The following is a 12,330-nucleotide window of genomic DNA, read 5'->3' as shown; positions in this document are numbered from 1 at the left end:
TCCTATTTAAATGGCTTATCTCCAGCAGCAGTACTCACTCTGAGGACCTCCCTGCAGATGTAGGCGATCCAGTCTTCTTTCAGGCAGTTCCCTTTAGTCTTCTTCACTAGGTCAGTGACTGAGCCCGCCCCACAGTACTCCATCACCAGCTACACAGCAAGGGCACACACAGACACAGAGGAAATGGCTCAGACAGATGCCAGACCACCAGCAGAACCCTGTTACTACAACTGCGAGGCCTAAAACACACGCACATCCAGATACAACTCGGACTTTAGATGAGTTAAAGGGCTCTGAGGTTTCCCTGGTCAGGTCACGGTGTCAGGAAAAACTCCTGGCCCTTGTTATGCATTCTGGAACCATGTTCTGCATACCACAGGAGGTTGGTGGCACCTTAATTGGGGAGGACGGGTTCATGGTAATGGAGCGAAATAAGTGGAATGGTATCCCATTTTGTCCTGACACCCTTCCATCAGCTCCGTTCCAGATATTACTATGAGCCCTCCTCCCCTCAGCAGCCTCCATGGGTGCATACTGACCTAAAGAAGCTGTATGAGCTGTACATACATATAGATAGAGATACAGGCTCTCTTAAAGATGATGGCGTTATTGAGATGAGATGATTGAAATGAGGAGAAATCAACAGAGATGGAAAGCAGCCACTCACCCAGAGCTGGTCATCCTGACCTGCAGGACTCTTCTTCACAAAGGCACCATAGTATGTAGCTATATTCCTATGATGGGAATATGTCTTCAACATATTAATCTCTAACTTTATTTCCTCTTCTTCTTCCTGCAAACAAAAAAAGGATGTTACATTTTTTTTTTATATCAAACTTGACAACGGAAAACAGCAGGATTTAATACAGTCAACCCAAAACGCAGTGAGTGAAAACCCTGCTTCTCTAGCTGCCCAAGCACACAACAGTTACAGTTGACTTTTAAGACAACATTCAAGTTAAACAGAGATGGTGGATGTGTGCTGGGCCCGCCATACTGGTGACCCACAAGCCTGCCAACACAATTGCAATCAACAGCAGTGATACGTTCATCACTGGCTCAGTCTCTACCAATTATGGTATGTGGGCTTGGGAGTCCATTTCAGCATTCATATTTACATTGCATGGGGCACTAAGGATATGTTGATTTGCTTCTTCCCATACACTCTACTGATAGACCCTAACTAAGGCTAAGGGAGGGCTCATGTAGCAGAGTACGTCTTTGGCGTGGAGATAGAAACAGACAGCTTCTCTTTAAGAAGCAGTAGTGTGTGTCAGAGGGGCCTGAAGGGGATTTGTTTCTGTGTGAAGCCTTGGAAAAGCATGACACACTTATGCATTGCGTTTCTATTCCCTGGGTTTTTCATACTGTAGTAGGCCTATAGTCAATGGACTGTAACGTGACACTGTCTTTCCTGACAGGAAAACCACATCATCCCTTAGCTACTGCCCAGAACATATCTTAGAAATTCAGCCTAATGTGCTTTGATTTGGTCAAAATATGTACATCTACTGTAGACTAGTTCATTCCAAAAAAAACGTAAAAGATTTGTTTACAGTGTATCGTGTGCATATGACCAATTAGACTTTGATTTGATTTACAGGTGATGATAGGTTGTGTGGTTTAATAACGATACTGAGCTCCCAAAAATAATAACAGGATAATAAAAGTGTTGTTTTCTGCCAATTCACATATTTAACAACAAATACACACCCAAAATAGCCTACTATATAATAATATGAGTGGGAAATGACCTTTTCCCGAAACGGTAGCAGCATTTTAAATGGGGACACCGGGCAGTTTTTCTCTCTATTCTCGCCTTACCAACAGCCTCCCTGCTCCTGTCTCCTGACCCCGAGAGAAACAGCCGTTCCATTCAAGATAGGCATTTGACCCTTCATACAGCTGAGTGACCTCTCTTAAAGAATGGTACCTTTCTGTCCTGGAAAGGGAGACAACCACATGCCTTCACTGAACCTTCCTTTCCCTTTAAATCAAACCAGGAAGAAGAGAGGACATTCCTGCTCGGAAAGGACCCGGCACAGCTGCTCTCTGTACAGGACAATGTCTCAATCCCCAAGAGGGGTCGAGGCAAGTGACCGGGCCGCGGCTGGGCCCTAGGTCTGGGGCCAGGCAGCCTGTGGAGTAGGGGCTAATGAAGGGGGAGCGAGGGAAGGGGAGCGAGGGTGAGGGTAGGGTATGGGGGGGGGGTTTAGTTATGTGACTGTCGGGAGGGATGTGTTGAAGCAGAGAGTAGGAAGCCTGGGCCCTGGGCCTTCAGTGAGGGGCCATTCAGTTTTACAGGAAATGTCCTGCTATTATCGCCCTGGGCAGATAGACAATACAAGATGGACAGGAAAAGGGCAAAGGCATTTGTGTGCTGAGAAGAGAGATTATTGTCCGAGAGCCTGTGGCGTTATCTCCTCTGCTTTTACTCTCTGGGGTTCAATACAATGAGCTGGGCCTTTTAAACTCATCTCGGCACCTCAGACATTCTTTACATATTAGGCCAATACAACACCTTTAGTTTCAGCCAGCAATTCATGGCTGATCTAATAAAAAGCAAGTCTAGATCAAAACACAGATATTGGAGAACTTAATATCAGTTTTAATGCTATGTTTTTATGATGATACATTTGAAACTGTGCTGTATTGATTAACTGTGTCTTATATTCTCTGTTGAGTAAAATAATAAGTTGTTCTTCGTGCGGTGTGTTGAACTTCAGTCACTCTATACAGAATTTCAGATTGCACTGCAGAGACTGATACTGTTGATCCTTCCTCAGGTCCCAAAAGTCAGATCTTAGTTTAAAATATACCTCAAAGCCACACAAAAAAAAACGGATTTAATTAAATCTTTGGCCATGTACACATTGCGCTATTGTAATAACGCTCCTCTTTGTTCTTGTAGCGGGCCAAGAGGGCCAAATCAATCAGTTTCTATACTGTACATAGTCTCATCACCAGGTAGCTTTATTGCCCTGAGGGGAACAAGATGATTAAACCTTCCCTGAACAAACATGGCTCCCAGTGTTCTCACCTGCTGATTGACAGCTCAGGATATAATAACCTTTGGTGCGCCGTGTTAACCGGGCCTCATTTGCATTTCTTAAATAAAACACTGTCTTTGAAGGTAAACTGATCTGAGTGTGAAACCCCTCCTTGCCCCTTCGACTCAGCAGAGTGGCAGTCCCACGGCCGTGGCCCTCCCTGCCTATGTCTGGGTGGCTTTTCAGTGCAAGGAGCAAGGGATGGAGACAGGAACCAGGAAGTGGCCTTCTTACCTCTGTCACGTCCATGACCTTGATAGCAGCCAGCTGTCCCGTCTTCACATGTCGCCCCTGTTGAGACCCAAGGACAGTCAGTGGAGCAGATAGGGACAGAATGGCCATCGGATGCCAATAATATCTAAGACAATTGAGGACACTCAAAGTCTATGATGATGATGGCGAGTAATACTGTGAAGAGTTATTAAGCAAATTTGGTACTGTGACCCTAGAACCTTAGGTTACAAAGTCACTCAAGACACATTGGAAAAAGTAAGACAATGAATTTAGTGTATAATAATTACAGTTGGGCTACTTGCACAAACATTATGCAGTTGTTAAGGTTATTGTTGAGACAACCACAGCATTTTATGAAACATATATTTTTTAAACATACAATTCATTCAATACAGGGCAACAACCATACTGGCAACCACAATGGAAAGTCTAGCGCCGGAGACCATGTCTACCAGTCAGGTGAGGTAAATTGAGGAAGGGGAAAATGTAGCTATTTCTGTAACTGAGTGTGGTGGCAGAAAAAGAGGAAGAGAGAGGTAGGAGAGCAGTGAATTTAAAAAAAACTTTGTGTATGTGTCAGAACCTAAGGAGCAGAAAACTAGGTACAGCAACTCTTAAAGCAATTATTTGTGAAAAGTGTGTAGAGAAAATGGAACACGGGCCTGAGCTGGAGCAGTACATGTTTCACTAGACTGACCTCCATTGTTTGTTTATTTGAAAAATGGCTCATATCATCCAACACAATTGACTGTTTGTCTACGGAATATCATGTACATATGGCGAGATTGAGTCACTTGAAAATACCACAAAATGATGTTATCCACCTGAGAAATCCCAGTTTTACTCCACCAATCTTGAGAACAACTCTTATAACCTATGCTAAGATTGTCATTTCTTATTTCACATACAAAAGCGTACTATATTTCCTATGTCTGATTTGGCAAGCAAAAAGTCACACTTAGTATGGTGTAAGAGTTTCAGTACAATTCTAAAGAGAAAATGAAGCAATACTCCTAGTGAATCTAATTCAAAGAAACAGTTACACTGTCCATCCTGAAAACTGTTGCAATGAATGTCAATTTGTGGGGGGGGAAAAACAATCCCCACGTGAAATGTTTTTCTTAACATATGAGTCAATATCCTATTCTCAAATCAGGAGTGTAGCGAGGAGCATTCAGGTGGGACAATCACATAATCAATACAATGCATTTAGCTGCGTCTCGTAAACCAATAAGAGGCTTCTGTAACATTCCCATTGACTGCAGCCATCTCGTCTATGTTCAGTCACAGCACAGTGGGCTGAGGCAGATTGATGTTCGTCCATTGCACTTTACCATTATTTTGCAAATGAATTTGCCATTTTGACAGATGCCATACATTTGAGTTACTTATGCAGTGGAGTGAATGTAATGACTATGACGGTTATTCTCCAAATTAAAAAATAAACAGAACACAGACTACAGGCATAGCAAGCACTTATCATCCAGTATTGTTAATAGCACTGTGCTGTTTTGCTCTAAATGCTAGAATCACCTATCCCCGAGGAGAGAGGAATGGTCCTGAACTTTCATATGTGGCTCTGCTCACTGACAGAATGTGACACGACAACTGTAATACAGTGCACTTGTGCACATCTGTAATAAAGTGCACGGAGATGGAGAATAATTGATGGAGATAATTAAGAAAGATCTTAGTAGCTAGTTTCCCATGTTAAAGCTTGGCAATGCTGCATATACACTACGAATGATTTATAAAAAACTCAGTAAAGGTTCAAATCACATTCATGGATATGTAATTTTGTGACAACAGAGCTATTTATTTTAACAACAGTAAGAGGACAACTGTGGACAACATTCCTTTTTTAAATAAGAGGACAGAATGCAAGCAGCATATGTGTCTTTCTTGCCTCAGTGCATTTACACAAATGATTTTTCCTTTCTTTGTCATTCGGAATTACCCACTGCAAGCATTTTGTTTGCACATACTTAGCAGATCAAAGACTACCATTCCATTCAATTGTATCCAGGAAGAGCAATTCACACAGCTATACCAGGTGTGAACTACTCACTTCACCCCATAACTCAACAATGCTCTCACTAGTCTGGTGTACAGTGCCTTCGGAAAGTATTCAGACCCCTTGACTTTTCCCCCATTTTGTTAGGTTACAGCCTCATTCTAAAATGTATGAAAATGTTTTTTCCCCCTCATCAATCTACACACAGTATCCCATAACGACAAAGCAAAAACAGGTTGTTGAACATGTATTACAAATAAAAATGGAAATCTCATTTACATACGTATTCAGACCCTTTACTCAGTACTTTGTTGAAGCACCTTTGGCAGTGATTACAGTCTCGAGTCTTCCTGGGTATGATGCTACAAGCTTGGCACACCTGTATTTGGTGAGTTTCTCCCATTCTTCTCTGCAGATTCTCTCAAGCTCTGCCAGGTTGGATGGGAACCGTTCCTGCACAACTATTTTCAGGTCTCTTCAGAGATGTTCGATTGGGTCCAAGTCCGGACTCTGGCCGGGCCACTCAAGGACATTCAAAGCCACTCCTACGTTGTCTTGTCTGTGTGCTTAGGGTCGTTGTCCTGAACCATCGCACCAGTCTGAGGTCCTGAGCACCCTGGAGCAGGTTTTCATCAAGGATCCCTCTATACTTTGCTCCATTAATCTTTCCCTCGATCCTGACTAGTCTCCCAGTCCCTGCCGCTGAAAAACATCCCCACAGCATGATGCTGTCACCACCATGCTTCACCGTAGGGATGGTGCCAGGTTTCCTCCAGATGTGACACTTGGCATTCAGGCCAAAGAGTTCAATCTTGGTTTTATCAGACCAGAGAATCTTGTTTCTCATGGTCTGAGAGTCTTTAGGTGCCTTTTGGCAAACTCCAAGCGGGCTGTCATGTGCCTTTTACTTTATAGCCACTTTACCATAAAGGCCTAATTGGTGGAGTGCAGCAGAGATGGGTGTCCTTCTGGAAGATTCTCCCATCTCCACAGAAGAACTCTAAAGCTCTGTAAGAGTGACCATTGGGTTCTTGGTCTCCTCCCTGGCCAAGGTTCTTGTCCCCCGATTAATCAGTTTGGCTGGGCGGACAGCTCTAGGAAGAGTCTTGGTGGTTCCAAACTTCTTCCATTTAAGAATGATGGAGGCCACTGTGTTCTTAGGGACCTTCAATGCTGCAGAAATGTTTTGGTACCCTTCCCCAGATCAGTGCATCGACATGGCTTGGCTTGTGGCTTGGTTTTTGCTCTGAAATGAACTGTCAACTGTGGGACCTTATATAGACAGGCGTGTGCCTTTCCAAATCATGTCCAATCAATTTAATTTAGCACAGGTAGCCTCCAATCAAGTTGTAGAAACATCTCAAGGATGATCAATGAAACAGGATGCACCGGAGTTCAATTTCGAGTCTCATAGTAAGGGGTCTGAATACTTATGTCAATAAGGTATTTCTGTTTTTTATTTGTAATACATTTTCAAACATTTCTAAAAACCTGTTTTCGCTTTTGACATTATGGGGTATTGTGTGTAGATAGTTTTATTTCACCCATTTTAGAATACATCTGTAACGTAACAAAATGTGGAACAAGTCAAGGGGTCTGATTTTTGTCCGTATTTTACCTTAACAAAACAGGAAACGGGGAGAGAAATGCACAAGGAGAGAGAACACTTTGGTTGTCTTTTAATTCCCAAGATGCTTTTTGTACTCTAATATATGGATATTATGAGTATAGGCAGGAGATTTAGCTATCCATTTAGATCCAAGCTACCCATCTAAAGCAGAGTTTCTAACTCAGCTTTGAAAACTATGAACACATCTGGGAAAACCTAGAGAGAGTTTATCTGTTGGTAGCTTGCCAGTATTGTTCCAATATATCCCAATGGCAATTGACAAGACACCTACTCGTTCCAAAAATGCAAACTTGGTGTCTAGTATCAATCACATTCTACTGGGCAAAAACTGATTGAATAACATTGTTTCCGCATCATTTCAACAACAAAAATGAAATGTGATGAAGTCGAGTCAAAGTGGAAAACTGTTTGGATTTGCAAAAAGTCATCAGCCTAAGGGATTTTTGTATGTTTTTCACCCAACTTGTAACCTAAATCTAATGACATGGTGATTTTTTGTTGTTGTTGATTTAACATTGAATTCACATTAGACAACTCAAACAAATGTAATTCAAAACTGGACGTTGAACTGACGTCTGTGCCCTGTGGGATAGTATTGTGCAGCTGCACTGTTGCACAATATGCTCATCTACGTAACCACAGTCTTGCACATCCACAGAAATGAGGGATCACTAATCACTCACATATGTGATAACGATCCGAACCACAGATTGCCTTGGAATAAACCCCTATTTTATTTATGTACAGTTTGCAATAAAAAACAAATACACATGCAAACCTTTGAGTGCCTTTGAGTGATAGCATGTTCATTTCCATTTCCTGCCATTGACTGCCCATGTTTATCTTTGATAGCTGTGTGTACTGTAGGACATCAATGTGAGAAGATACTAGAGAGCGGTCTGTGCAGACTGCTGTTTGGCGGTTGGGCAGACAGCAGCAGGCCACACCATGTGAACAGATTTCTGAAGCAGACACTCAGCACCAGGTTCAATTAGGATGTGAGCCAGTGTTCCCCAAAAGCACGGGCAGGAGTTAAAATGGACACAGCTTCCTATGCCAGACTAGCAGAGTGAGAGAGCAAGCACATATGGGAAAATAACAAGAGCCCCATAATCAAATCTGATTAAAACACGATTCTCTTTAACAATAACAATGAGATGAAAACTGTTTGGGCTAATGACCAAGTACTATCAATAGACTTCTAGGCAAAGTCACTAATATTTACTTTGATAATAGTCTGATCAGAATAGGATTTTTTTTATATATATATATATATATTTTTTACAATTGCTTTACATAATTACAGATGTATTTGACTTCTGTAGAAAAACATGTTAGTCACAAGAGGGATTGTGGCACACAGTCTTGCATTGATCAAAAATGAGTCTTAAACATTCAAGCTGGCTGTGTTCCATTGCCACAGGCAAACTCTCCAAATACAAAGCCAAGCTTTTATAGAGGCTATTTCAAAGGGAAACAAAAATGAAGTTGGTTAATAAACGGTTGAAAAATGCTTTTGGTGGTCAGACAATTCACCATCAGTTGTGGGCACTGCAGAGTAGACCATTTTTTACAACATAGAGGAATAATTCCTTGGGTTAGTGTGATGTGAGACATTGAGACCTTGAACATGCATGACATACAGTAGGATAATAGCTAGGTCTCAAGCTCACAAAATGACTGTAGAAGTAGCAGATCATTTGATTTCCCATTTACAAAATGTTTCTTGTTGCATGCCAGCAAAACCTTTGCCAAACATGTCAGGTTAAAGTTCAATAATAATACATGTAGCTACCATAGTCAACTATTTATTCATGTTGTAAAAATACACTTCATTGGCATTGTATGCATGCTGCCCCAGAGTCATTAGTATTTGACAAATAATGATTGCAAGCATGTGCACATGATCCAAAGCAAGCCATAAAGAGACTGCATGAGAGCACATTCCTACTGCTGATCAAAGGAGAGGAGAGAGAAAAGAGCAAACTGTCCACTAATCGGCCCGCGGCTCAAACCCCTACAACCTCTTCAGCATTCCACACAACACACAGTCACAGCATGCTCTCTCTGAAACACATTCAATTTGTGTGTGAGTGGGGGGGGGGGGCATTGCATAAATCACATTCCCCATTCTAATAAAGAGACACTCGAGCAAGTCATCCAACAAAGAGAAATTGATCGGCTCCTAAACCAAATGTGAAGGGCTCACTTTAACTACTGGCATATGGAAAGTATCCATCTATATTATCTTTTCACTGTCGATATTTTCTGGGTTCAATCAACACTGAAACTCAATCTGCATGGTAAAGACCTAATCTTGTGCAATGAACCTCTCATCACAATACACTTCTTATCAACACCTTAGTAGTGTTGATGGAAGTGCCACTGCCTTTCTTCTGATGGAAATCTGCTTTTTCTCATTCACTACTTTCCGCTTGGTCATTAGCTACAATGCGATGGGAGATTATGGGCTTCACAGTTGGGTTAGGGAATAATGAGGAAATCCCCCTTTGGACAGAAATATCTCCACCAGAGACAGGCTGCGCCCCCCTCCAGTCTCCAGGGTACAGGGGTTATCACCCAATACCACAGTTCCTACCCTGTGCGCATGGAGGGCATTCTTCTTCTTTCCCTACCCAAACATAGGTCTACTTGGTGGCCACATCTCAAATGGCACCCTATTCCCTATGTAGTGCACTACTTTTGACCAGAGCCCTACGGGAACTGGTCAAACGTAGTGCACTAAACAGGGAAAGGGGTGCCATTTGGGACGCATGCAATGAGCCCACATCTCAACACCACGGCGGAGCCCTTTCATGGCCCTTCCAGAGCTGAGGGCACTGGGATAACGTCACCAGATCCAGGCAGGCGTCCAAGTGGTTTGAACAGTGACTGCGGTTCAGGAAGTGTGTGTTGAGAAAGACGCTTCCTCTCTGTAGGTCAAAGTGGAGCCTGCCTGCTTCGTGATGATTCCCGACATACTGGGACTTTCTCAATATCAGACCTTGGAGGCATGCAAGTGACGACAGCTCTCCAGCCTTGCATCACTGTCTTGCTCTGTCACTGCAGTGCAAGCCTGGCCTGACCCAATTCTTCACACTTCATGAGTTTGCATCTCGCAAGATAGGGAAGTACCCATTTAAAAGAGGAATACGCCCTAGATGTAGCCACCCTAAGAACAAAAGGATGAGATATTTCTATATGCAATGAGACAGTCATATTACAATAGGAATGTGTCTTTGAACCCTACAAAACTAAATGCAACTTTTGAACATTGAAAATGGCACGTATTAAACCATTTACTGTACAGCTAATAATTCCACACCCTTGATTACAGTATCCCCAGAAGACACAGATGAGATCACTGGTGCAACAAATCACAACCCATCTCCCACTCATACTAACACAGGAAGGTCACATGATAAGGTTCACCCTGGGATAAGTGAGAGAGATCCTATCACACAAGATCCTCTTTTAATATGAGGTAACTCTAAATGGACCATCCTATTTTGCTGCCAAAAAATATGAAGATCCCAGAGGATAAACGACCTCAGGGAAACTACGCTCATCATGTGACCCCTTGCTTACAAACCACCCTTTTAACCAGCATGGATGGGTCTCTGTAAGATTTACTATGTTAAGAAAGCGTTCTGACATACAAGTTGCAACACCCTAAAAGCTGAAGAGATTAGGGGAGTTGGGGGTTCTAAAAATGAAACCAGCGAGACACAAGATAAGAACAAGATGATCCAAAATACTTACAAGAAAAAAAAGAAGAGTATTCAGCGTTTAACAATGAGATGATAACAATGCTGTGTTAAATAGCAAAACAGGACAGGGTAAAAAATAGCCTCCCATGTAAGTGAAGGCAGACTGGAAACAATAGATCAACACTGGTGCCAAGTCAGCTTCTTCTTAGCATAACAACAAACCAGCTACCTTAGAATAATAAAACTGCATGGTATTATCAGTATTATATAAACTGAAGCAGTGGAGGCTGCTGAGGGGAGGACCGATCATAATAATGGCTGGAATGGTGCAAATGGAATGGCATCAAACACATGGAAACCACGTGTTGGACACATTTGATACCATTCCACCTATTTTATTTGTATTTATTTTACCTTTATTTAACTAGGCAAGTCAGTTAAGAACAAATTCTTATTTTCAATGATGGCCTAGGAACAGTGGGGGGCAGAATGACAGATTTGTACCTTGTCAGCTCGGGGATTTGAACTTGAGGTTACTAGTCCAATGCTCTAACCACTAGGCTACCCTGCCGCTCCAGACGTTTCCACGAGCTAGTACTCCGCAATTAACGTGCCACCAACCTCCTGTGAACTGATGTCATATTATTTTCTAACAGATACCATGAGCGAGAAATAATCAAAGAATATTAAGTAATATGTTGTTTGTATTTTGTGTTGCTTGCAATTGCTATTAATTATTGAATTTGGATACATATTGTCTCATCTTTCATGACATATTATGGACTGGAGTGTTGAAGAACAGACATTGAACATAATTTGACAAAGGTCACCCATCTGAGAGAGTTTACTGGGTGGACATTCTCATCAGTGTTTCTCTTGGCATGACCTCTGCCATTTCCACTGCTCTCACCAAAGATCACACCACACATCATGCTAACAACAGCATAGCTTTGCATTGCAAACTGCTGAAGATCTACCATGAAGTGTACTGTAAGACTGAAGAAAATTAGATGCTAATTTTACCAGTGTATTGCTTTGGGACACAGATAAAGTGATAGTCCTTTATTAAAGGCCTTCGAAGAAGCAGAGAAGCAAACTAGACTGTTCTTTGTTTTCTCAGCCTGCCAGTAATTGTCACGTCTTATACATTCAACATGGAACAAAACTGTGGCATCGATCAGACATTTACCCTGAAATCCCAAGGGGACGGATGATTAAAACCGAGACTTCAGACTGTACTGAAAAACAAGACTCGCTGCCTTCAGAACAAGCCCAGTAAACAATTTCAAAATCGATATTTTTCCACAGACGCGCATTCCCTGTGATGTTCTATTTTCAGAACGGGTAAATTGGCAGGAGAAAATAAAAAGAACAAGATTCTGAGAGGAGAGGAAAGCCACAGATGCCCTGATGTAGTGGCTTCAAAAATAAAATTTCCTTTTACATATGTAGGATCTTAATGTGAGCCAGTTTGCTACAACAGGAAAATAATCCTTGAGCAACAGGAAATGTGACTTATCATGTGGATTATAATTAATGTATATTCTTGTAAGGGCTTGATACACTTTTCATATGAGAAAATCAAGTCTGAAATTTCTAAGTAGAAATTACAAACTTCAGAAGCCTTTTGATACCGCAAATACACTACACATTTTACATTTCCTGCATTTCAACAGGGTGATCCAATTAAGA

General features: G+C 41.9%; 1 protein-coding gene across 5 annotated transcripts in view; it reads right to left on the bottom strand.

Moving 5' to 3' along the window:
* LOC123993198 (mitogen-activated protein kinase kinase kinase kinase 4-like) overlaps positions 1-12,330 on the bottom strand; it is a 62,506-nt gene that overhangs the window by 46,376 nt on the left and 3,800 nt on the right. For all 5 annotated transcript variants that reach the window (XM_046295082.1, XM_046295083.1, XM_046295085.1 and 2 more), the window contains exons 3-5: positions 3,285-3,341; positions 668-793; positions 39-149 (exon numbers count right to left, since the gene is read on the bottom strand). In XM_046295082.1, the coding sequence (XP_046151038.1) occupies positions 39-149; positions 668-793; positions 3,285-3,341 (294 nt within the window). The remainder of the gene's footprint in view (positions 1-38; positions 150-667; positions 794-3,284; positions 3,342-12,330) is intronic.

This window comes from Oncorhynchus gorbuscha, linkage group LG13, assembly GCF_021184085.1.
Source record: "Oncorhynchus gorbuscha isolate QuinsamMale2020 ecotype Even-year linkage group LG13, OgorEven_v1.0, whole genome shotgun sequence".
In the NCBI taxonomy this organism is placed as follows: Eukaryota; Metazoa; Chordata; class Actinopteri; order Salmoniformes; family Salmonidae; genus Oncorhynchus; species Oncorhynchus gorbuscha.
The sequence above is the reverse complement of the archived record's forward strand: the minus strand, read 5'-3'. Positions and strand labels throughout refer to the sequence as shown.